General features: G+C 37.4%; 1 protein-coding gene across 1 annotated transcript; it reads right to left on the reverse strand.

Annotated features, from left to right (window-relative positions):
- Positions 1 to 671: 671 nt before the first annotated feature.
- Positions 672 to 26337, reverse strand: agpat5.L (1-acylglycerol-3-phosphate O-acyltransferase 5 L homeolog). Its single transcript, XM_018263453.2, has 8 exons — positions 25678 to 26337; positions 21146 to 21212; positions 18816 to 18931; positions 10883 to 10972; positions 7674 to 7764; positions 5937 to 6098; positions 1884 to 2007; positions 672 to 1027 (listed from the first exon to the last, which is right to left on the reverse strand). Exons 1-8 carry the CDS (start codon positions 25996 to 25998, stop codon positions 802 to 804), a joined length of 1197 nt encoding a protein of 398 aa, XP_018118942.1. The 5' UTR covers positions 25999 to 26337; the 3' UTR covers positions 672 to 801.
- Between the last annotated feature and the right edge of the window lie 604 nt (positions 26338 to 26941).

Genomic DNA, 26941 nt, shown 5'->3' on the forward strand with positions numbered 1-26941 from the left:
GCGCAGGGGGTAATTTATATCACTAGCAGGCACTGAAATTGCCATTCAATGAGTCTCAATTTGATCTGATCCTTACTTTTTATGGTAAAAAGTTTCCATTTTTGTTGAATTAACAACTTATAACAGATGTCAGGCCATAAATGAAGAGTGAAAATGCCACAGAGGGGCAAAAGCATTTCTAACTAAATCTGGATAAATTGCATTCCAAAAAAAGGCACCGATTCAGTATGAATGGCAACATTACATGCTAGCTCAAAAAAAAAAACCTTTATAAAAAAAAATCAAAGGCAGCACAAAAAATTCTAACCACATGGTCTAGAAATTAAAACTGAAATCATATTCTATATGAATTTCAAGCCAAAACTAATTTCAGTATAGTACTCATCTTAATTTGGTAGTAATGTAGAACATTACTCTGTGTCTCATGGTTGGGTTTATAATAAAAGTATATATTGCAGAATTATATGGGATCTTTTATCTAGAAACCCATTATCCAAGTCCATTTCTCATAGTCTCTATAGGTCCAATACCAGTATTAAAAAAACATACTAATACATTTGACAGAGTCAGAGAAAGAAACTGCCTTATCATGAGACCCCCAGATTTGTTGCACCTAGTAATTAAGAAAAAAAAGCACTGAGAGTGAAAGTTGACAGCAAAGCTTGGATTAATAACTTGTATAGCAGATTTGCATCCTGTTTTTATTAAAAAAAGACAAAGGCTGTATATGCAGAGGTACTAAATGTATGACAAAATAAAGTTTTGGTATAATATGCAGCAGATCAGAGGTAAACAGTTTGCTTAGGCTTTGATGCTGACCCACAGAATCCCAATAAGGGTCCCATAAATCCATGTGTTCAGATAAACTTTTCTTCCCGTTTCTGTGCAAAGCATACCGGCAGTCACTCCAGTTAAAATCAATAACGATGGCACAGTCCTCCTTAAATCCAGTTTAGCATTATGAGCTACCCCAGGAAATGTATTGTTTTTTGCAGGGTCTGTGGATTCATAGAACTCTGTCAAAACCCTAAGAACAGAGAAAAATGAATTCAATTCTGCAGGTATAAAACACAGCCTGTATCAGACAGACTCTTTGCAATACAATATAATTGAACAGTGTTATATTTTACACTATTTATAAAATAAAAGAATAAAGAAAAAAGCCCCTGCCAATGTTGGTAAAATGTTCTGGAAACAGTCAATAGAAAGTGCAGTCACCAAAGTAACATTGATCTACTGGCAATGTCTAAAGGTCATTATTCCATACTAATCCTTCTAGGTCTCTCAACAGCCCCAGAAAGTCTGATATGCTTCCATGCATGTGGTACTGACTAACCAGAGACACCCCTTAGGCACGAAATACGCAAGGCTTTGCTGTGATGTTTTTTTTTTACTACATCAATTTACGGAGTGTGGTCTGGTATGTGCAAGCCTTTCGTATCTACCTGCATTATTTGCCTCCCTGAGCTGAAGGTCTGGGGCTTGAGCACCTGGACTCCGCTTTTTCCTGTTAACCCCATCATTTACTGCACTCAACACTGAATGCATCTTTTTACAAGCTTCTATCAGCGCACAAGTCACATGACAGCGGGTGCCTGGGAAACTGACAATATCTTTAGCCCCATGTCAGATTTCAAAATTAAATAAACAAAAATCAGTTTGCTCTTTTGAAAAATGGATTTCAATACAGAAGTCTGCTGGAGCAGCACTATTAAGTGATGTGTTTTGAAAAAAAAAATGTTTTGCCATGACAGTATCCCTTTAAGTAAGTACTGGCACATCAAGTCAAGCTTATCCTGAAAACAAAGACAAAACAATAGCACATGCACGTGAAAATCACTTATAATATTTCTGTCTGACAAAATAAAAATAAATGTACATACTTATCTTTCACTTCAAAGCGTTCATGCAACCATCTTCTCATAAATATCTGTTCTTTTGGAATGTCCTTTATACTAATTCTTTCCAGAAGGATATGAATTTTTGGACATTCCTTACACAAAAATTCTGTGAAAACATAGAATAGAGATACTCCTTAAAATATATCAATTATAGCAAAATATAACAATGGATATGTAACATAAACACAGCTGGGACTCAAGATCCAAGCACCACCCAAATACTAAATACATTTATGGGACCGGTTATCCAGAATGCATGGGACCTGCAGTTTTCCAGATAAGTAATCTTTCCATAATTTGGATCTTCATACATTAACTGTACTAAAAATCATTTAAACATTAAATCAACCCATTAGGATCATTTTGCCTCCAATAAGAATTAATTATAATCCAGGACCTGGAACCTGGTTTACTGATATATTGATATATTGATTTACTGACAGTCCAGCAGTCGGAGGTTAAGTCCCATAATTCTTTGTGTATAGATTGTAATTGGTTTGCATGTGGACACTCCTATTAGCTGAGGTCATGTAGTAGTTTAAATCTAAAGTAGTTAGTCCTGATTGTAATAGTTACGTTTTAGTATATGGAAGGATCCCATTATATAACCGGAGGTAACAACATTCTCTATGCAAGAGATTATTCTGTCAAAAGAGACTTGCATATTCACTCAAACGTATAAATATACAGATTACATTTTAATCTAGTTACAATATCCAATGAAATATACTCACATTTGTTACTCTCAAATAAATAAAAAAAAACACCCTTTCCTTTAGGGTGAAGACACACAGAGACTAGTAGCAGCTACTTGTCACAGCTACAAAATAAACAACAGTGATAACGGTCTTTTCTAAAACACCATGTGTGTTATAGCAGAAGTAATTTTAGGTATTGTTTAGGTATTGTTTGGGGTACTCTTAATTGCACACATTGCTCACCAACAGAATTTTATCAGATCTATTAGAAGTTACAATTTGTTCCAGAGAAATGACTCCCTGCTTACTTTGTCATGCCTATGAAAAGTTTCTTCTGCTAGGCCAGCCACTTTAAAGGAATAGTTCAGTGTGAAAATAAAAACTGGGTAAATAAATAGGCTGTGCAAAATAAATAGTGTTTCTAATATAGTTAGTTAGCCAAAAATGTAATGTATAAAGGCTGGAGTGAACAGATGTCTAATAAAACAGCCAGAAACCAACTTCATCTCTATAACTCTTTTTCATCTTTTCATCTCTATAACTCTGAGTTAGTCAGTGACTATAAGGGGGGGGGGGGCACATGGGACATATCTGTTCAGTGAGTTTGTAATTGATCCTCAGCATTCAGCTCAGATTCAAAAGCAACAGATATGACCCATGTGCCCCCCCCTCAAGTCTCTGATTGGTTACTGTCTGGTAGCCAGGGTAACCAGTCATTGTAAACCAAGAGAGCTGAAAAGCAGGAAGTAGTGTTCTGACTGACATGTTATACATCAAATCACTCCAGCCTTTATACATTACATTTTTGGCTAACTAACTATATTAGAAACATTTTTTATTTTGCACAGCCTATTTATTTACCCAGTTTTATTTTTACACTGAACAATTCCTTTAACAACAAATTATGCTATTTAAAAAGTGTTTGACCAGTATTATATATGAAAACAGCTATTTTGTAAATGATGGAACCAGCATGAGTTGTTGTCCAGGGGTGCCTTCAACTCCCTTTTTAGGCACTTTGGTATGGATCATACTACACGACATTTATGTAGCACAAACTTACAAATAAATGCAATGTGGAGCTGCAATCCTCGAGGATTTGAACTTTAACTTTTAGTATGTTATAGAATTGCTAATTCTAAGCAACTTTTAAATTGGCCTTCATTTTTACTTTTTTATAGTTTTGAAATGATTTGCGTTTTTTGTTTGACTCTTTCCAGATTTCAAATGCAACAACAAATGTTCAGTAAGGATTGAAATGTAATGTTATTGTTACTTTTTATTATTCATCTTTCTATTCAGGCCTTCTCCTATTCATATTCCAGTCTCTTACTCAAATCAATGTATGGTTGCTGGGTTATGTGGGCCCTAGCAACTGCAAAGTTGCTAAATAAAAAGCCAAATAACTCAAAACCACAAAAATAAAAAACAATTGCAAACTGTATTAATATATCTCTCTACATCATACTAAAAGTTAATTTAAAAAAATAATGAATAAAAAAAGAAGAAAAATAGTTCTGTAAGTGGACCCCGGAATGATCTTAATTCTTTAGAGACTACATAGATCCTCATTTTCTCATTTATAAATTAGACAACTTTTCTGGAAATTAAGCCCATATAAGAAATTTTATATTTTTTAAATGTAAAGGATAACCATTTAAGTAAGAAGGTGTAAATGATATTTATAAGTGTTTATGCTTAACAAGTATTTCACATATGTGTATCTAATGAAATACCACAAGCCAACAAACACAAGCCAGGGCTTAACTGCAGCCCATAAATAAATGGAAAACTTGGCAGAGAAGAACACACATAAAAAAGAATTAAGTCTTAAGTGTGGGTTCAACATGTTGTACAATGCAGTTTCACATAGCTAATAATTCAACTGATAAGTGCAGAAGTCATGTAGAATGAATTGTTTGCTCTAGGAGAAGATATTTGGCAAGCATACATAAAGTAACATCCTAGTTAACAGAAAGCCAATTTTAAACAGTTTCAACAAGGAATTTGTCAGAAATGTTTTTATATATAAAATTAATGATTTATCTTTTATCTGTAATAATAATATGGTACCTTGTACAGGTATGGCATGCGTTATCTGGAAATCAGTTATTCAGAAAGCTCCGAATTACAGAAAGGTCTCCTAAAGACTACATTTGAACCAAATAATCCACATTTTTTAAAATAATTTCCTTTTTCTCTGTAATAATAAAACAGTACCTTGTACTTGATCCCAACTGAGATATAATTAATCCTTATTGGAAGCAAAACCAGCCTATTGGGTTTATTTAATGTTTACATTTTTTTTGGTAGATTTAAGGTATGAAGAGCCAAATTACAGAAAGATCTGTTATCTGGAAACAACCAGGTCCCAAGCTTTCTGGATAACAGGTCCCATACCTGTACATTATAGGATCTGTTATCCAGAAACCCATTATCCAGAAAGCTCAGAATTATGGAAAGGCTTTCTCCCATAGACTCCATTCTATCCAAAAAATCCAAATTTTTAAAAATGATTTCCCTTTTCTCTGTAGTAATAAAACAGTACAGGTATAGGATCCGTTATCCGGAAACCCGATATCCAGAAAGCTCCGAATTATGGAATGGCTGTCTCCCATAGACTCCATTTTATCCAAATAATCCAAATTCTTAAAAAAGATTTCCTTTTTCTCTTTTATAATAAAACAGTAGCTTGTACTTGATCCCAACTAAGATATAAATAATCCTCAGTGGAGGCAAAATAAAAAAGTTTCAGTTTCTCAATAGCAGCAATGATCCAGGACTTCAAAATTGTCACAGGGGGTCACCATCTTGGAAAGTGTCTGCGACGCACATGCTCAGTGGGCTATGAGCAGCTGTTGAGAAGCTAAGGGGTCGTTACAAATTATCAAGCAGAAAATTAGGTTTGTCTGTAAAATAAACTGCTACAGGGCCTTGTAGTAATTATCTGTATTAATTACTAATTAGACTTATAGTGTGACATTTATATTCTATGTGTACTGTATATTGTGAGTGGGTCCCTAAGCTCAGTAAGTGACAGCAGCACAGAGCATGTGCAGTGAATCAGCAGAAAAGAATATGGGAAGCTACTGGGGCATCTTTGGAGACACAGATCTGCACTGCTAAAGGGCTGTGGTTGCCTTGGGCTGGTACAGAAGCCCAAAATAATGTACAACATTTCTAGCCTACTTGTTTAATTAAGCTTTAGTTCTCCTTTAAGAAAAAAAGCTTTGGTCTCTGTGATCTCCAGTAATAAATGTAAAAATATGTTTTAGAACTGGTCTTGACCCAATTTTTAGTTAACACAAATACAGATGGAACAGAGATGAAACAGTACCCGTCATAGAGGGAGCTTCTTTTCTTTGTCCACCTTTGCCGACAGTCCCTTCATAAGCCAAGGTTACGTCATAAACTGCATCAAGGTAATCCTGCATTACATCAATTGCAACATGAGTTGCCTTTACACGCGGTGTCAGCACATGCTTTAATACTGGAAGCCCTACAATAAGACATATGCCACATATTCAGTATATATTCGACGAGAAGAATATGAAAGGTAATGATGTAAACTGCAAACTATATATGATGAAAAATGTTGATAATATCTGAACGTACTTTTGTTAACATTTGTTGTGTCCCATTTATAAAGACAGTGAATTACAGGAAACAAAAAAAACAATACAAATAAAGTAACACAATCTGAATAACCGTAAGGTTGAAAGGTGTATATTATTTAATCAAAACAACATGGGCAGTAACCCATAGCTACCAATCAGTGACCAGTGAATAATTGAACAATAAAAGCAAACATTTGACTGGTTGCCATAGATTACTGCCCAGGTGCGAATTTGCCCAGAGTTAATAAATGAAACCAACTAAGTTCAGGTTACTTGACAGCTGTGAATTGGGACAGATGTAACCAATGGGTGAAAGCAGCAGATGTTCTGAACTATAAAAGGGATGACATTGTTAAAAATGTGATGCATACTGAAGGCTTTTATAGCATGGGAACTTAAAGTATATATGAAGGTAGCTATTTAATTGAAAACAGCCAGAGTGACACATGATCTGTGTGATAGCAAGAAAAAATAGAGAATAACATGCACTGTATATGAAATAACAAAATCAACAATTCATGATTATTCTGGTAGGGACTTCTGCATGGGGCAAATTTCTCACGGCTTCCTGTTTTTTAATCAGAGCTCACAACAGATTCATAGTTAGCCCCATAAATTAGCATTGTGTAATGTTTAATGCAAAGCTTTTTAATTTCCAGGGTTTTAACAATTTGGGACTACTGGGCTCTAAAAAGCAGTCAAGCACAGTAAAACATAATGGCATCTGAAAAGATGTTTGACATACAGTAAACATGACATAGGCATCTACTAATAAGTCATTCTATATCCGGGATGTACTTTTCCAACATAATGATGTGATATTCCATCACATCATTCACATCCATTCCTGCCCAGTGGAGCTTACAGTCTAGGTTTCTGATCACATACACACTACTGTCAATTTTATCAAGAGCCAATTAACCTACCTGCATGTATTTAGAACACGGGAAAAAACTGGAGTGCCTGGAAAAAACCCATGCAAACAAGGGGAGCACATACAATCTCCTTGCAGGTTTTCCCTGGCTGTAATTGAACCTATGATCCCAATGTATTTTAAATATGTAGTTACCAGCATGTTTCTGGATTGTAAAACCCACATACAGGTGTGGAAATAGTGCTCTAAGTTTTCCCATATATTTTACCAAGCTATATAATCAATTGATAGAGGTTTTCTCACTACTTTGTTAGTGCCATTTAAAAGTTGCCTAATAATAAATGTGCTTATGTGCTAGCAATTTTGGCCGTAGTACACTCACAGACCTACAAAATGTTTTTCTTTCAGCAATTTAGAACTTATTACACTGTAATAATGTAGTTGCATTTACACAAATCATCCCAGTGTGCATGGAAGCTAATATTCTAGTATAAGGAAAGACAGGTTAAAACTCCCAGGACCATTATAAAACTGAATAGATATGCATTTTTATATACACTGTACCAGAATCATTGTAAATTACCTTCTTTCTCAGCAAACGTTTGACTGTCTGCAATAACCTTTGGGATGTTGGGATTATAACGAGTTCCTTCTGGAAATATGACAAGATACATCTGCCAAGAAAAATTATCGCAGAAACATGATTTAACAGCAGATGAGAGTCAACAACCTAATTTACTTTAAAATGTGTTAATAAAAGAGATTCCAGAGGTACAGATATTTTTTAAGGGACTTGCACTTTCTCTGTAATAATTATGACAGTACCTTGTACTAGAATAAATACATATTAATGGCAAAAGCATGCTGGGTCCTTCAAAATATTTTCTCTCAATGTTTGTGTCGCTTAGCTCTTGATTAACAAAATATAACTTTAAGTTTAATGTAAGCTCTGCTGGGGCATGGACTGATTAATTGGGGAAAAAAATTTACTGCTTAAAGATAAACTATACTCCCAGATAATTTATATCATATAAAGTGGCCTATCTATCTTGCCAAACATAGATATCAGTAAATATTGCCTCTTTACATCTTTGCCCTTGAGCCACTATTTTGTGATATTCTCTATGCTCCCTCAGAGATCACCTGACCAGAAATACAGCAGCTCTAAATGTAAACTTTGTCCAGTCATCGGCTCATGTGACCAAACAGATATGGTATGTTTGTGTGCACCATGAATCGTATGGTCCCTGGAGGTGGCACTTAGTTCTTAAAATGGCAATTTTCTATTTAGGATTACCCAATGGCATATACTATTTAAAAAAAAGTATATTTTTATGAAAATGGTTTATTTAGATGAAGCAGGATTTTAAATACAAGCTGTTTTATGCAATTTAGCATAACAATAAAGAAGTAAAAAAGCATGTCCTATTGCTTGCTAAACCTATACTGAGGCTTTATTATAAAATATGCTTTTAAAATAATAAAGTAATAATTTAATAATGTATAATTTAAGATATGGAATTGAATTACAAGGGCTTCACATGTGTTAGAAAATTCTGGGATGCCCATAAATTCACAGAAAAGGGATTAAACAACTGGAAACTATCAAACGTTGTCAAGAAAAACATACAGCAACAAGTTAACAAAGCATCAGTTATTATAATAAGAAAAAAAAATACAGAAATCCCAAGAATTTAGTCACGATCCATTAAAAGAGTCATGGGAAAAAGTCAATTGGCACCAGATATTCTTTAAATGTATACTTTACTTACTGCAAATATCTTGTTTGTAGGGAAGAAAGCTTATAGTTTGTTTATAGGACAGAGGTTGTAATGCTTTTGAACTAAATGAATGTAGTAAACGTCTGCAACACTAGCTATGTAACTACCTACCCTCTATATTTACACATCAAAAATGTATGGGATCCGTTATCCAGAAACCTGTTATTCAGAAAGCCCAGAAAGGGCCAATTTGCCATAGACTAAATTTTAATCAAATAATTCATATTTTTAAAAATGACTTTCTATTTCTCTGTAATACCAAAGCAGTACCTTGTATTAATTGGTGAACAATCCTATGGGGTTTATTTAATTCTTAAATAATTTTTTAGTTTATTTAGCTTAAGGTAAGGAGATCCAAGTGGTGTATGTGACTGTCAGAGAGGCCTTGAGAAACTCGCCTCAGTTGGCAGCAGCCTGCAAGTTACAAGGGGAGGCAAAAAACTGCTCCTAGTTACTTAAGGTCGGGGTGAATTTTCCAATAAAAAAAAATTCTAATTTCAAGCTATTTTTTGTGTACTTCGACTAGGAAATAATCCAAATTCGATTTGAATTTGAAAAAAATTCAAAAATTCATATCTCGAAAATGTATCATGTACTGTCTCTTTAAAAATTCAACTTTGACCATTCGCCATCTAAAACCTGCCGAATTGCTGTTGCCTATGGGGGACCTCCTAGAACCTATTTGGAGCCAATTGGTGGACTTTGAAAAATCAAAGTTTTTTTTTGGGAAAAACTTCTAATCGAATTCGCTATTCCTTCGATTCATATGATTAAAATTCGTCCGAATACGGACCTATTCGACCACAAAAAACTTTGACTTAATTTCAGTTGCTCTTTTTCAATTCGAATTTTCGATCCTTGATAAATATGCCCGAGAGTCGAATTCCTGGTTATAAACCAGAAATTCAGCTCTTCTAGGGGAAAGAATGCAATTGCTTTCTCTGAACTAGCAATGCACCCCCCCCGCACACAAACACTGTGGCGCAGAAATGGAAAGCGATGGGGAGCAGCATCGCAAGAGTTACCTTAGGCGGCTCAGGGGATAGAATCACCTCTGTAGATACTTAAAGCTGCCAATAACTTTGCAAACAGTTGTTAAAACTTTAGTTCAGGTATAAGATCAGTTATCTGGAAACCCATTATCAAGAAAGTTCAGAATTATGGAAAGGTTTTCTCTCATGGACTCCAAAATTTTATCCAAATAATTGTTATAATTTTCTGTTATAACAATGAGTTGTACTTGAACCAAACTAAGATATAATTAATCCTTATTGGAAGCAAAACCAGCCTATTAGGTGTATTTAATGTTAAGTAAAGCCAGGGGCACATTTATTAAGGTTTGAGTTGTGTTTTCCACGAAAATTCGAGTTGTCAAGGCTTTTTTTTGGGTCAAGAATCAATTTTTCAGGTTAAAAAAACCTTGAATTTTTCGAGTTTTTTTAAGAAAAAACTCAAATTTTTCAAGTTTTATTATACCCCAACCCTGGAAACTGTAGCTAAAATCCAAAAAATACACAATCAAAAACCTGTTAAAGTCATGTAGGAGTCAATAGCAGAGGTCCCTTGAATCATTTGAAGATGTTAATAGACTTTGTGATGTTCCAGTTTTTTAAGGGTTTTGCCCGAAAACTCGAACAATGCAACAATTCTAGTTTTTTTGGTTTTTAACCCCAAACTCGCCGATTCAAGTTTTTTTCTTAAATTTGATACCATTCGAGTTGTGAGTGAAAAAAAAACTCAAACTCAACCTTTGATAAATAATCCCCTTAATGCATGAAGATCCAAATTACATAATGATCCATTATCTGGAAAACCCCAGGTCCCAATCATTCTGGATAACAGGTCCCATACAGCACAGAAAATACATACCCAGTAATTGAAATAAGTAGAGACACACACCAGATGTGGCCAATTTCACCAGTTTATAAAGCAATGAGTTTTGAGGAGAGGGAGCGAAACACATAACATTGGGGTTTGTCTCTAAATACTAACGAAAACTATGGAAAGCTACCTTAGTATTTGCTTTAACTTGAGACGCCAATTTGTTTCTCATCTTCATTTCATTGAATTTGGCGCTTCTTTTGACATATATCCCACCATGCTGTGAAAAAATATTATGAATACAGTTATTTATATATTTAAACTGCAACCTGCAACACTACATTTTAACAGATTTCATATTTAAAAAAAAACACCTTTATTGACCGAGTAGAAAATGCAGATCTCACAACAAAACACACACAGGCACACACAAATTTACGTTGATAAATGTATCCAAGTCAAGTACAAAGACAGAAAAAGAGATGTCCAGATTGTATAATGGGGAGTTGGAGGATTTATCTGTGTATGTTGGGACATAGGTCATGGCCTTGCAGATGTCAGCCCTTGCAGATGTTGTCCAAAGTAAGGTTGTATCCTCATATTAAGCCGGCAAACCTCATATATCCAGGCAGTTAAGGGCAGATGTATCAAAATGTGAGATTAGAACTCACAATATAAAAATTTACCCATTTTTTATTTATTCCTATTGGATTTTTAGAAGTGTATTTATCGAATTGTTCAACCATTGAAAAATCTATTTCTAAAAAACACCTTAAATAATGAATAGAAAGTGGGTGAATTGCACAACTCTCAAAATCGGCTCGGGGACTGACACTTACAGTGCGGAAACCATGACTGAAAATGCTATCCTTCTTTATAAACTTACGTATATGAGGTGAGGTAGCTTACAAAGATGTGCTAAAATCTGGGCACAATGGATAGAACCAGAATATGATCAGGACCACTAAGTATACACTGTAACAAAACATGTGCTTGTAACTTCACTAAAGGAGAAGGAAAGGGTAAAATGAAGTAAGCTTTATCAGAAAGGTCTATATAAATACACCAGTAAACCCTAAAAGTAATGCTGCTCTCCTCTGTCAAAAGAAACACAGCATTTCTTTCCTTCTACTGTGTATACATGGGCTTCTGTATCAGACTTCCCGTTTTCAGTATAAACCTCCAGAGCTAGGGCATGCACAGTTTGTTCCTCTCTCCCCCTCCATTTTCCCTCCTTCCTCCCCTCCCTGCTGTAATCTGAGCCAGAGCTATGAGTGAGCAGGGAGAGACTCAAGCAGGAAGTGATGTCACACCAAGATAATACGGCAGCTGCTACCCTAAACAAACAAAGAGAGCTTCTAGAGTGGTTTACTCAGATTTGGTAAAGATTTGAGTACTGGCACTCACAGGATTTGCATAAAAATAGAAAAAAGATTTTTATCTGGTGAAAAAAAATGAAGGTTTATTAAGCCGACGTTTTGGTTCCACACAGGAACCTTTCTCAAGGACAAACAGTGTGTGAATGGAAAGAGACAGTTTAAATTTAAAAAAAGGCGCCAAAATTGTTGCCTGGCGACCATTGGTCCCACCCCCACCAGAGACTATCAAACATTCCTTTTGTGTGACAGCACTGTACACCAAACAAATGTGAATGAAACCATACATATTGGACCTGTATGGATAGAAAGGAAATGATTATGCGTAATGGTCGTTACACCGGGTATCCTGATTACAGGTAAATTTATTAGGCACACTCAAGCATATTACGCTCACCAAACGGCCAACCTCAATGTGGGCTTTAAGAATAAGGGGGGTGTACGTGCCAGTCGTTCTGAGCTTGTGCTATTGATGTACGATAGAGGTGGACGGGCTATTACAAGAATTAGCCCCGGGTATTGGCAACACGACTGTGTCCTGGACCGTTAAGTATTTACAATACACAGGTCCAATCACATCATAAACCATGTGTTCATAATTAGGCCCGCTTACCACTATACGAAATAAAGTCAAGCCTCACGCTCCCTATATATGGGATAGGGTGCACTGTGAGCATAATGCCCTGAAGGCCTTTATTTGCTCTGGTGGTGCATTGCGGGATGTCCGAACACAGTCTGGGTGTATTTTGCCATTTACCACTGTCCACATAACAGTACAGCACCATGCTATTGACTTACCCCTTCCACGATAGGCCACACACTTCTCACAAATGCATTGAGCGCCTAGTCCTACGGTGCGTATCAGGAACCACTTACGTGTGTCTGTGACCAAATGAATGGCATGGGTCCAGTGAGGTGTCTGAAAACATGAAAGATAGGATTAAAAACAAAATACAGCCTTGGTGGGAATAAAGAAATCAGCACAATAACAGTGTAAAGTATAGTCCAACAGTTTATATGAAGCATCCTAGAGGCAAGGATTCATTAAGGCCCTTAGGTGCTAAAGTGTTCAATTTATATATCCAAAGGGATTCCATTCCTTAATAAGGCACTGTCTCTGTCGCCACCCCTGGCCAGGGATGGCTGGTAGTCCATGGCCATGCATTTAAAGGTAGGCAGCTCATGTCCTTTGGCAAGTAAATGTTGTGTCACCGGTTGTGGTGCCTGTCCCTCCTTGAGGGCCTTACTGATGGCCAATCGATGGTTGCTTATATGTTCCCTGAGTGTGGTAACCGTCTTTCCCACATAATACATCCCACAGGGGCAGGTTATAATGTAGACCACATATGTGGATGTGCATGTGAGTCTGTGGAGAATTTTGAATCTCTTGCCAGAGTAGCGGTGTGGGAAATCCAGTCCACTTAGTCTTTATTTTGTATGTGAACTGCTTGGATGCAGAGTTATATGTAGCGGTGAAGATTTAAGATGCTGGACCCCTTGGGGTTATAGTCTTATCCACTAGTAGGGAGTCTTGAGTATGCTGCATGACCCTGTGTAGCTGAGTTTCTTACAGTCATTTCCTCTGTCCATAAATTTCTCAAACATAGCCTGTAACTGTGTATTAGCCGACTAAAGGTCACTATTATTTCTAGTGACCCTTATAAATTGCAAATAGGGAATGGCTATAATAGTGGTGGGTGGATGTTTACTTTTAGCATGTAGGATCGAATTGCGATCTGTTGATTTACTAAACAATCTGGTGCCAAGGCCGCCTTCGTGTTTAGATATTTAGGTCAAGAAATTGATCTTGTGTGTATGGTGGTTTAATGTGAGTTTGCTCCGGGAGTCCAGAGCGTTGAGTTCCTCCAACAATGATTGTTCGCTGCCCGTCCAGATGATGAACAAATCATCAATGTAGCGAAAATATATTAAAATTGATTGACCTATCCTCGGTTTGATGTGTGTGGTTTCAAAAGATAACACGCAAAGGTTGGCATATGAGGGTGCCAGGGCAATGCCCATGGCCGTTCCAGAGGTCTGTAAATAGGATGAGTTTTCGAAGCGAAACTCCGTAGTCATGTAATTCAAAGTGTCTGTGTCGATCCAGCTAGTCCTGTGTCCCATGGTGAGAAAGTCATCAGTTCTTTTTTGTATTTACATGCAGGGTCACTAGGCAAAGGTTGGTATGTCGCGGAGTCCGCTAGCTGTGTAAGAATCTCATTACGATAGTAAGTATAGTCAAGAAGAACAATGGAACCACCTTTGTCAGCGAGTCTGATGACTAGATTATATATGTATTAGTGGGGTCGAAGTGCTCTTCCCCCTGAATGGTGCCATGGTGCTGTCAGGGGTATCTCTAAAATGTTCTCTCAGTTTCAGTTTGCATTAAAATCTGTGTATGTCAATTAACAAATCAAAGGTATTGGGTTTTTGCTGTGGGATATAGGACAGTCCCTTGTTAAGCAAAGAAATGTCACCGGGGGTGAGGATGTGTTGACTAAGGTTGAAAATCACAGTCTCCTGGCTCTGGATGGTTTTCCTCTTGTATTTCCCCCCCCCCCGTCTGACGTTCCCTTGTCTTGCTGAATCAGAATCAGTGGACTGGTCAGAACTATCAATGGTTAATAGGGATTTGGGGAGGCGTTTCCTTCTCACAACTCGACCCCTGTGCTGGGGATTGTTTAAACCCATTAACCAGCCATATACCCGTTTATTTTTATAGTCCTCGGACACCTTTCTGAGTTTATTCTGCTTGAAACTGGTCAAATCTTGTTTATGTTTATCAACTAGTGATTTAATCTTGCCTAGCCAATCAGCTGTAGAGTCATTTTTAAGGGAGTCAAGGTATTGTTCTTCAATGTGCTTAATGTCTTGTTTGACTGTGGCCAATTCTTTGCCAACGTGTTCAACTACCAAAAGTATCAAATCAAAAGAACAACGATTTAAAATCCCACACCATTTAATGGAAAACTCGGGATTGTTCCGGCCCAAGGTGGGGATATTAGTGACCCTGAAGCCACGTGGAATCAGTTTTTGCCTATGGTAGTTGGACAGGTATACCCCATGTAGCTGTAGATCTATTTCCTGATTTCTCAAATTAAGGAGATTGTGATAGGTGTCTAATTGTTGGTTGTTGTAATGTCCGCAGTTGACTCAGGGAACAGGATGCGGTCTGCATCCTATAGGGAAAAAGTGAATTCTCTGCTAGTATCCACGTCAAACAAAATCTGTGATGCACTTTCATCCATCCCGATTGGCGTATGGGTGCTAAAAATAGGGTTGGATGCCCTTACAGTGTGTGTTAAAGAGGGAGAGGCCCTGGGATTCATTTAAATAGGTGCCACATAAACAAGGCAAATAGATTGACTAATGTCTGGGTACTACCTATGCCTGAATGCTAAGGTATGCAGGGAAACGGGTGTATAGTGCTGGTATTGGCGATGAATTGTCAAATATGTGGTATGTTGCAAGGTAAATAATGTCCCTAATTTAGTCAATGGAGGAAAAGTTCACAGTCTCTATTATAACAATGTGTGACAAAATCTGTTATATGTTGCCAAAAAGTCAGTGTCACCAGTGAGGCTGATAAACAATGTTTCAATAATAGCAGATAGGAAAGCAGTTCATAATCAATGTTAAGACAAAAGGATACAAAGTTAGCTGTTTTTTGCCTAATTCCCACAGTCAGTAGTGCTGCTAATGGAGGAACAGAACACAGTACCTGTTGTGGCAGACGCTGCCACTCTGAGCCGACATCCAATGCTCACCACTCGGTCGCTGCACCCTCCACGTTGCCCAAGGACCAAGTGGCCGGGGGTGAATGCTGGGGAAGCTGGACACGTCACTGCGTGCGTGGCGACAGGTAGCTATCGGATCGTTGCTCAGAGCTGCTTAAGCTGTGTCTTCGCGTGCTCGCTGGTTGAGGCCGCACTTCTTTGTTTGGCGTCCTGTATGTCGGGGCTCGCCTGATGCTTCCGTCGTGCTGAGTCAGTGGGCGAGAGACCATGGTGCGATGGGTAGAAATCAGTCGCTACTCCTTCCTCTGCCGGTATCGCGGTGCTCAATTCACTGTTGCTGGTAGAAGATCACTCGGTACATCAAAGGTGATGGATCAGTGCTGGTGCTCTGGATCATGATCCTTGAAGGGGAAGAGTGCTAATATTTCCTGTGCTGTATTATGTAAAAACACTGCTCCTGTGGTATAAACCTGCAGAGGGATCTAGTCTCCATTGTAGGATATTACTAAAGGAGTCAAAAGGTGGAAACATAACAAAAAAAAAAAAAACTGTCCACAGAGACGCAAGCATCAAAGTGGAACATGGTAGGGTGCTACATTTCTATCCATACAGGTGCAATATGTATGGTTTCATTCACATTTGTTTGGTGTACAGTGCGGTCACACACAAGGAATGTTTGACAGTTTCTGGTGGAACCAAAGGTCGGTCGCCAGGCAACAATTTTGGCGCCTTTTTTTTTTAATTTAAACTGTCTCTTTCCATTCACACACTGTTTGTCCTTGAGAAAGGTCCATGTGTGGAACCGAAACATCGGCTTAATAAACCTTCCTTTTTTTTTTCACAGATAATCTTTTTCTCTTTTTGTGCAAATCCTGTGAGTGACAGTACTCGAATCTATATATATATATATATATATATATATATATATATATATATATATATATATATATATATATATATATATATATATATATATATATATATATATATATATATATATAAAAAAAAGACAAGTATTTATCAGCACTCACTGTATCTTCAGCTTAACAAGTGTGGTTGGTGCAGCGCCTTTAGGGAGACTTCCGTAGGCTTCCCATACAAATACAGAGTAGACAAGAAAAAGGCAGCACTCGTTGTATCAAAAAGTGAAAAAAGTGTATTTAAGTTAAAAGTTCATTACAAGACCTGTTAATGGCAGCACATCTCTCTGCCTGCGACGTTTCGGGCCTGCAGCGTGCCCTTTCTCAAGCATAAGAGGATAATGTCAGTAACACATGCCAAACATTTAAACATCTCAACAGGAAATGACATCAGGCTCATTAGCTATCAGCATTTTTAACCCATTCTCTGCCATCCCTGTTGTTACATAGAGTCATAAGCAATTCACCTCTGGGAATTCCAAAATCAAATCTAACACACCTACTTCATGTCATGCTGCTACATTGTATCACAGAAATAAATACAGATCATAGTCCCTATTTAACCCGGATGGTGCCAGTGTCTTCAACCTGTGAATCCACCACACCTCCCTTTGCTTTAATTTTAATTCCCTATTGCCTCCAAATTTGAGGGGTGGAATTCCCTCCAGAACCATGTATTTTAATTGGTCTGCTACATGGCCAGCTTCTAGGAAATGTTTGGAGACAGGTAGTCTCATGTTTGATGGAGGATTTGTGTTGAGATATGCGTGACTTGACCATCTGTGTGGTTTCCCCAATGTATATGAAACCACATGGGCAGGTCAACGCATATATCACATATTTGGACACACAAGTAAAATGTCCTCTCAATGATATCTTTTCACCCGAACTGGGGTGTATAAAAGCTTCTCCTTTAATAACATGTGAACAGGGATACATCCCTAATTTTCTCCTTCCTAGGAAGGCATCACTCCGCTTGAATTGCGTTTTAACCTCAGACGAAGTGACCATACCACCGATAGTTTTACCCCTTCTGTATGACATGACTGGAGGAGCCACAAATTCTCCTATTTGAGGATAAGCTTTGCTTAGAATGTGCCAATGGCGGCGTAAGACTTTCCCTATGTTGTCACTAGAATTACTAAATTCAGATACAAACGGAATACGTTTGTTAGCCGAATCTGTATTCTTCCTGTCTGTTGTGTTACATTGCTCGCAATCTTCTTTTGTGCCATTTGAAGCACTTTCCCAGGGTATCCCCTATCCATAAATTTTTTGCACATTAATTGACGTTGTCTCGCCCTTTCTTCAGTGTTGCTTACAATTTTGTCAACCCTCATCAATTGGCTAATAGGTATAGACTTTTTTGTATGTGGTGGATGGTTACTATGGAAATGGAGATTCTGGTTACGGTCGGTGGGTTTTGTATATACTGATGTCTCTATCCCATTCATGGAATTCCTATAAACAAGTACATCTAAGAATTGTATATTCTCAAAATCATAAGACAATGTGAATGAGATTGAAGGATGCATCGTTTGCAAAAAACCGTGAAACCGCGATAGGGACTCAGCGTTACTGACATTATCCTGTTATGCTTGAGAAAGGGCACTCTGCAGGCCCGAAACGTCGCAGGCAGAGAGATGTGCTGCCATTAACAGGTCTTGTAATGAACTTTTAACTTAAATACACTTTTTTCACTTTTTGATACAACGAGTGCTGCCTTTTTCTGGTCTACTATATATATATATATATATATATATATATATACACATACGCATATTATATATATATATATATATATATATATATATATATATATATATATATATATATATATATATATATATATACACACACACACAAACACAGTATTGGTATAAAAATTAGCACATAAAATATGGCTTATTACCCATTTGTTATAATGACGCTGTGTTGCTTGTACTTTGTATATGAATATGGGCATACGGTGCATTTGGAGGTAAAATGGCATGGTTATCGGATATATCAAGGCAGATTTTGTGCATCTCAAAGTATTAACGCTTATAATAAACAATATACCCATATTTCATTTTTAGAATCCAAATTACCTGTGAAAAATAAAATCCATATAGAGGAAGATATTTCAAGCCATCCTTGAGAACATACCGTACATGACCCAAGGCATACTGCTGAACAGCCAACATATCCGCAACAATCCAATCAACTGTGAACAGGATAAAAATATTATTATAATTAGTGTTACCTCTAACAAGAACACTAACATAACTAGATTTGCAATTTTATAGATCATTTCATACACTTAACATAAACAGAAGCAGTGTCCCTTAGTTCAATAACCTAAGGCAAAGAATCAGATATTTGTTTTTCTTATTTTAACTGTGCTGAACCAATTGAAGCTAACTGCTAATGATTTGCTATAGGTGCCCAGCCAAGGGTACCTGCAGTTTTTCAGTACTGTGCTTCTGTAAATTTAGGAAGACTTTATAAGCAGGCTTCCATTTAAAAAATGCAGGGGAAATGTATGATTGTAGTCAGGGTAACATAGAATGAACCTTTGTATCCTCTAAATGAAGATAAAAAAACAAATATATGGAATAATATCAACTGAAAATATAAACTAAGCATTTCCTAAGGATACAAATTACTTTCAGATGGGAGTGACATGTTTATTTAACTAAATAACTTATTTTATCTATTCATGTCTTTGTTTTGCAATGCAAAGAAGACATACAGTAAATAACATATCTTACAGTGAGCCTGATGGAATATGGCGAGTGGATTGCCAGTGAAGTGAAAGAAAATGTGATTTTCACAAGTATTAGTTTTTGTTGGTTCGTACCAAGAATGAACTTGCAGACCTAAAAACTAACATAGTAATATGCTCACGGATACTAATGCCACACTGAACTTTGTGCAGAGCTGTGGAGTCAGATTAGGGAGTAATTTTTGGTATCTGGAGTTGGAGTCGCCAAAAATATACTTTATAGACTCCTAATAACTTTAAATACAAGCACTGAAAATAATCAAATCAGATTTAAAAGCTTCTATGAAGGAGGATATGGCAGAAGCAATTCTGTTTCTAAGAACAATACTTTAGCTGATTTTGGATAGCATTTTGCTGCTATTCTACAGCTACAGTATATGTGAGGTTCAATTGATAAATAGTTGTTTAAGGTTTTCCAATTGTTTTTAGTTTGTGTACTTTAACTTTGATATTGGTTTAGAATTACCAAAGGATATGGTTTATATTTTCGAGCTTTGGAAGTGGTAAAATGCCATTTATGGTGTTTACTTTCCTTCTTTCAATCAACATGGAAAATACATTAGTACTGTAAAGTATCAGTAACACCAAATAATGAAAGCATTTTAAAGTAATTAACTTATAATATATTGTTAACACTAGCTGTGTGTTTGCTTCAGAAAAACGACTATAGTTTATACAAATAAGATGCTGTGTAACCATGGGGACAGCCATACAAACTAGAAAAAGAAGAAAAGGCACAGGTTACATAGCACATAACAGATAATCCCTATACAATAGATTGGTGTTTTTTCTGTTATCTGCTGTGAAACCTTTTTTCCATCTTGAATGGCTGCCCCCATGGCTACACATCAGCTTGTTTTTATAAACAATAGTAGTTTTCTGAAGCAAACACACAGCTTTCACCTGTGCAGAGGAACAGTACATTATATTTGAATTACTTTGTTACTGTAAAAACAGAGCTACCATAAACTGGTTGAAGGATTTATATACCGACTTCACAGCCCTGATTTTGTGCTCCTTAAAATATGGAATATACTACAAATCACAAGGGTTAACATTGAATAGATTATGGTAGCCAGCTTGTTCCATGCTGTTTAACATAAAGGTAGTAGTAAATATCTGTAAATATATAAATATCTGGCTAGAGAACATATAGATAATAAAGCACAACCTATTGTTAAGTCACTTTGGAGTTTCATGTCTATAAAAAAGCATGAAACCGGAGGCTGGAGGTCATGAACTTACATTATAGTGACCAATTCTGAATATCAAAAACATTTTTAGCTCCACTTTTCTGGCAGTGTAAACCAATGACAAACCTTTGTATTGCAAATTTACTCAAAAGGTATTTCTCTCCAAAATGAAGCAAAAACGTATGTGTTACTATGCAGCTTCCTGTGAGGAAAAGACTATATATCAATATGATTTAGTAAAATTTCATAGACAAGCAAATTCAGTGTGAATCCTACTTATTACCATTTTATATAAAGATCATTAACTTCTATTCAGCTCTGGATTATTCAGCTGGAATGTTGCAGTGGATATAAAAGGGCTGATAAAGCTATATTTGCTCAAAATGCAATATGCAGTGCAAAGAATGTATCTACCATATTTGTATATGTATCTGTGACTATTCATATAATACACACAAACCTGTACACTGGTGATTGGAGATGTATAAGATATTTTCCTTCTTTGGCAAATCCCCATAGATGATTATCTAGGAATAAAAACAAATCAGAAGGGTAAAGAATGTTTTTGCAATAAAAAAAACATCACATTTGCACACACAATGGTCAGGGGCAAATAAACTTGGTATGCTTTTAGAGTGCTGCTGAAAACCATGGTATCTGGAAGAAACCCATGCAAACTCTGTGTCTGAAATTGAACTTAAAGGAGCTGTTCACCTTTACATTTTTATTGTAACAATGTGAGCATAACAGGTTAAATACTGATTTCAAAGGCACACCATGTCAATACAAGATCAAAAGCACAAGAATATTATAATTTAACGTGACATGCATTTGTTGAAAGGTTATAATAAACTTTCAAAAATCCAGTTCCTCTATGATATGAAAAAAAGGAGAAGCAAGCATTAATGGTGGGATAAGAAAGCCATGTGAAAAATGTGTGAGCAAAGGCAGTTTGTGTATAGCACTATTTATTTGACTATTTATAACCAGGAAAATAGCCATTATAAATCTGGGACTGCTCAATACATTTAAACAGATTCCATCCCAAAGGCCAGTGAGGTTATTATTATAATTTTTATTAAGAGGTTACGCTTTTTGGTTAAAAGGCTATTTGTTCTTACTATGTATGGTTGTTAATATTGTATTTTCATATCTGTGAACAAGGATGATGCTGGATCAGAAAGCTGAGGCCTTAACCAAAAAAAAAAAAAAAATGGAGGGCACATCACTTCATAAAATAAAAAACAGAGCAGCCACCTGTTTATTAATGCTATAATGATCAGTGTTTTTAATTTTATGAGGTGATGTACCCTCCATTTTTTCCTTTTTTGGTTTGGATAATGGCAGCTTGAGGAGCTCTTATGAGTGGGGGCACTTTGAATCCTCTGCAGTCTGTCTGTAACACTCAGTGAAGGGAGCAGGGGTGAGTCTGAATCGTTATGCTGGAACTTATCCAAAAAGTCTAAAAATCTCTAACTCAAGTTTCAAATGATTTTCTCTGACATTGCAAAAAAACATATATACTGCTCTAAACAGTGTTCCAATGTGCTTTTTGGAATCACCATGACCAGGACTAACCACATTCTTTTCAGAAAAGATTACTGAGGAGGTTATTGTCTGAAGGTGACAGGCATATAATAGATCCAATTAGGCCCTGAAAAGTATTTTGAGATCAGAACATGCTGTAGGAGCAGACCAGACACCAATGTGTATGAGACGCAAGATAAATACATGCAAAGTGCATAAGTGCGTGGGTGTGTTACTTCCTAAATGCTTTGCAACGCTCGCCACGGGTGTTGCTTTGTTCTGATTACACAGCATGATTCATGGAGTATCAGAAAGATAAACTGCTAGGGTGGTGCCCAATGAATGTGCAATTCATTTGGAACCCATCTAACATGAAACAGCTTCTAATGAAAGTATATCTCAAGCAATATCAACTCAGAGGGGGGTTGGGGGGGGGGAAATATGATGGTTTTGCAATTTACACAACATTCTCAATTGAAAATTCTGTAACATTTAAAGGAGAAGGAAAGTTAATGAAGCAGTTTATTGCCAATAGATTAGCCACAATAGTGCAAGCTAGAACACTATTTATTCTGCAGAATGCTTTACCATTCCTGAGTAAACAGCTCTAGAAGCTCTCTCTGATTGTTTAGGATAGCAGTTGCCATATTAGCTTGGTGTGACATCACTTTCTGCCTGAATCTCTCTGTTCTCACTTATAGCTCTGGGCTCAGACTACAGCAGTGAGGGGAGGAGTAGAGGGAGAGAATAGCAAACTGAGCATGCTCTAGCCCAAGCCCTGGAGTTTTAAGCTGAAAACAGGAAGTCTGATGCAGGAAGTATATGCATACACAATAGAAGAACAGAAATGCAGTGTTTCTTTTGACAGAGGACTCAAAGCAGCATTATTTTGAAGGTTTACTGGTGTATTTATATAGACCTTTCTGATAAAGCTTACTTCGTTTTAGCCTTTCCTTCTCCTAAGTTTGCTAAAGTATTGTCTTAAATTGTGAAAAATGTATAATAAATGTTGTTCTTCGGTAATGGAATGCATGTTAGTAATGTAGTCCTGGATATTTGGGGGGGGGGGGAGAAAGCACACTGTGCACACTAATTCCCATGTTCCCTTTAGAAAGAAATGTAAGAATGAAAGTGGCATTAAAGGAGTTGTTCACCTTTAAATTAATTTTTAGTATGATGTAGAGCGATATTCTGAGACAATTTTGCAATTGGTTTTAATTTTTTCATTATTTGTGTTTTTTTAGTTATTTAGCTTTTTATTCAGCATCTCTCCAGTTTGCAGTCTCTGGTTGCTATGGTCCAAATTAACCTGGCAACCATGCACTGATTTGAATAAGAGACTGCAATATGAATAGCAGAGGGCCTGAATAGAAAGATGAGTAATAAAATGTAGCAATTACAATAAATGTGTAGCCTTATAGTGCATCCATTTTTAAATGGGGTCAGCGATTACCATTTGAAAGCTGGAAAGAGTCAGGAGAAGGCAAATAATTAAAAAACTATTTAAAAAAAATAATGAAGACCAACTGAAAAGTTGACTAGAATTGGCGATTCTATAACATGCTAAAAGTTAACCATCCCTTCAACTGGCAATTCCCGATGCTCGTTTTGTGTGAGAAACACACTGACTATGTTAGCAGGTGCTGCATGGAAACGCTGAAGCAAGCACTGTCCCATGATACTCATGCAAATTATAGTGTACCACAAGGTAGCACATTACCTATTCAGAAAGATGGGAGGCAGCTAGGGGAAATGAAAGGCCTACTCACTGCCATGCCTTTTCTTAACAAGATTATGGTGAACAAAATAATAGACAATCACATTAAATCACATTGTCTCACCACCACATTTAACAATTGTGATGAGGTATTGGTGTGTATTGTGTGCAGTGAGTTTTTCCCTCCAAACATAGCTATTGCATGTTTCTTCCAAAGAGTTTAACTTCTCTCTCGTCTGTTCACAGAATATTGTGCCAAAAGCACTGTAATGATCTTTTCCAAACTTAAAAGAACAATAACACCCAAAAATAAAAGTGTTTTAATGGAATGTCAATATAAACTATAACAGTCTTCCTGAAGCAAACACACCAGTTTTACCAGTACAGCATTACAGTACATTATATTTTCATTACTTTGAAATACATTTATTTTTTAGCGTTACTGTTCCTTTATGATGTGCAACATTTTTTTTTTAGACAAGCAGTTTTTTTCCATGTTGTCCTTCAATTAACACTATTCCTATCCGCTTTTTTTCTTATAGTATACAAACAAACAAGGACAGGTTCTTTTCTGTTACCAGATGTTATTAAACTGAGCGTTCTTTGTAATAATAAAATAGTACCTTGTACTTGATCCACAGTAAGATCGAATTAATCCTAATTGGAGGCAAAAAACATCCCATTGGGTTTATTTAATGTTTATATGATTTTCTAGTAGACTTAAGGTATGAAGATCCAAATTCTACCACATTTGCTCAGCAACTCTCCATTTTGAGATTTCTGCAGCTATCTGGTTGCTAGGGTGCCACTGAGCCTAACAACCAGGAAGAAATTAGATTGACAATCTGGAGGATGAATAGGAGAAGTCCAATAGAAAGAAACAAAATAAAAAGTAATAATAACATTATAAATAATAAAACTGTAGCCTTAGGAAAACATTGTTTGATTGTTTCTAATGTTATTAGAACAGATACTTTTGAAATACTAGGGTCAGTGAGCCCAACAACTATAAATCATTTAAATTTGCATACTGGAAAGAGAAGAGAAATAACAAACACTATAAAACATAAAGACCAAGTGAAAAGTTGCACTTAATAATATATACTGTAACATACTACAGGTTAACATAAAGGTGAAGTAGACCTTTAAATTAAATGTGTGAACAGCTTATACAGGACTGCGAATATCCTGGATATTTTATCAGTTGTTTCAATTACTTTGTCAACTAACACTGACTACACTTTAACCTACATGTAATAGGGAGGGCGGCTTTGCTGGCACATAACATGATCACTACAAGGGCAAATGCAACATCCATGCAGCAATGGAAGGGACACAGACACATGCCCTGACCATCAGTCCAAGGTCATTTTACAAAATGAAGGAAAACAGGAAAAACAGACTGATTCAGTTTATGTTAGTAAGCAATTATGACAAATAAGTGCACACACAATGACATGGAAATGCTTTCAATCAACCCCTTTAGGAAGTAGAGACATTAAATAAAACAGAACAGTCCATTTGATCAAGGGGGGGGGATACCCAGCAGCAGTTCTGTAGGTGCTTGATTCCATGTTTTGTTATCCCATTCTAACACTGCGCATTTTATTTTATTACAATGATCGTGAGTAGATTCAGGATAAGTAGTACAACCCCAACTCTTCACTGGCTGCAATTCACTTCCCACAGATATTCCCCTCAGTGCCCCACTGCACTGGCCCTAATGTGCACACCCCGAATAAACTGACCTCCACCCCGGTGTAATGCTGGAAGAAGAAGAGCACCATGCTCTGGTACAGGGTGTACAGTCTGTCATCGCCACTCCGGTAGATTCGCTCGGGTAGAACAGTGCTCAGGGCCCTCCAGCAGCTCCAGGCCAGTAGGTAGGTGGGAGCCGTGCCGAGCATGACAGCTGTGGGCACCATATAACGCAGGGCATACGTATAGAGCACAGCGGAAAGCAGCATGGCTGCGGCTAATAGGCACTCACTCCGAACACACACCGACTGACAACCGGCAACACGTGAGGAGCAGTGGGCGGAGCCAGGGTGGAGACCCCGTTCTCGCATCTGACAGAGGGAGGAGGGGCGGAGCTTCTAGGCCTAAGCCGCATAAGTATGTGTAGTAAGCATGCAGACTGCATGGGGGCAAATACTGCTGTGTTGTTGAAAATAACTTCATAATATCATCTATGGTTTCTGGGACCGGAGAGGTGCTGAGATATGATGGGACCGTACCGGGGCGCCAGGACGCAAGAGGGCGAGGTTGCTGACACCATGTTTATTGTGGGCAGGAGCTAACTGCACATGTGCTGAAATGGGAGGAGCAAGGGTAGTAACGCTTATCTGTTATGTGAGGGAGGGATTGCTTGGTAGGGAAAAGTGAAGGGGGGGTCAATTGGAGTCATTTGAGGTTTGTGGCTTGTCGCAGTCTATTATGCGCCCCAGGCAACCCTGCTGGCCACGGCACGCTTTGCCCTCCCCCTCGCGCGGCCGTGCGTAAAAGAGGACGCGCGTGCGCAACCGTGCGTAAAGGAGGGCGCGCGTGCGCAACCGTGCGTAAAGGAGGGCGCGCGTGCGCAACCGTGCGCAAAGGAGGACGCGCGTGCGCAACCTTGCACACCTGTCTCCTTTTTAGTGGCGGAATAGGGGTAGTCCCAAAACTCTTATTAGAAATGATTGGGTGGAACTGCTCCAGCCCTGATGTAAGTCTAGCTTTCTTCCCTATCGATAACACTGTAAAATCGTATTATTATTTTTACCAGCCCGGTGGCCACCCTAGATGTCCCCCACTTACAAAGTTCTCTGAATCCTACCTCGCTCATTTCTACCTGCACTTACATTTCAAGCAAGAATGGCATGATCCTTCTTTGTACCCCTATGACTTTGAAATGGATCTGGGCTGCTCCTGTCAGCACCTACTACAGGCATCAACACCAGGGGCTGTGCCCTCCTTTGGGGCTCATTTATAAACTTTGTGCAGGGCAGATTTATTTGCTAATGGTTGTATTAC

Source organism: Xenopus laevis, chromosome 5L (genome assembly GCF_017654675.1).
Source record: "Xenopus laevis strain J_2021 chromosome 5L, Xenopus_laevis_v10.1, whole genome shotgun sequence".
In the NCBI taxonomy this organism is placed as follows: Eukaryota; Metazoa; Chordata; class Amphibia; order Anura; family Pipidae; genus Xenopus; species Xenopus laevis.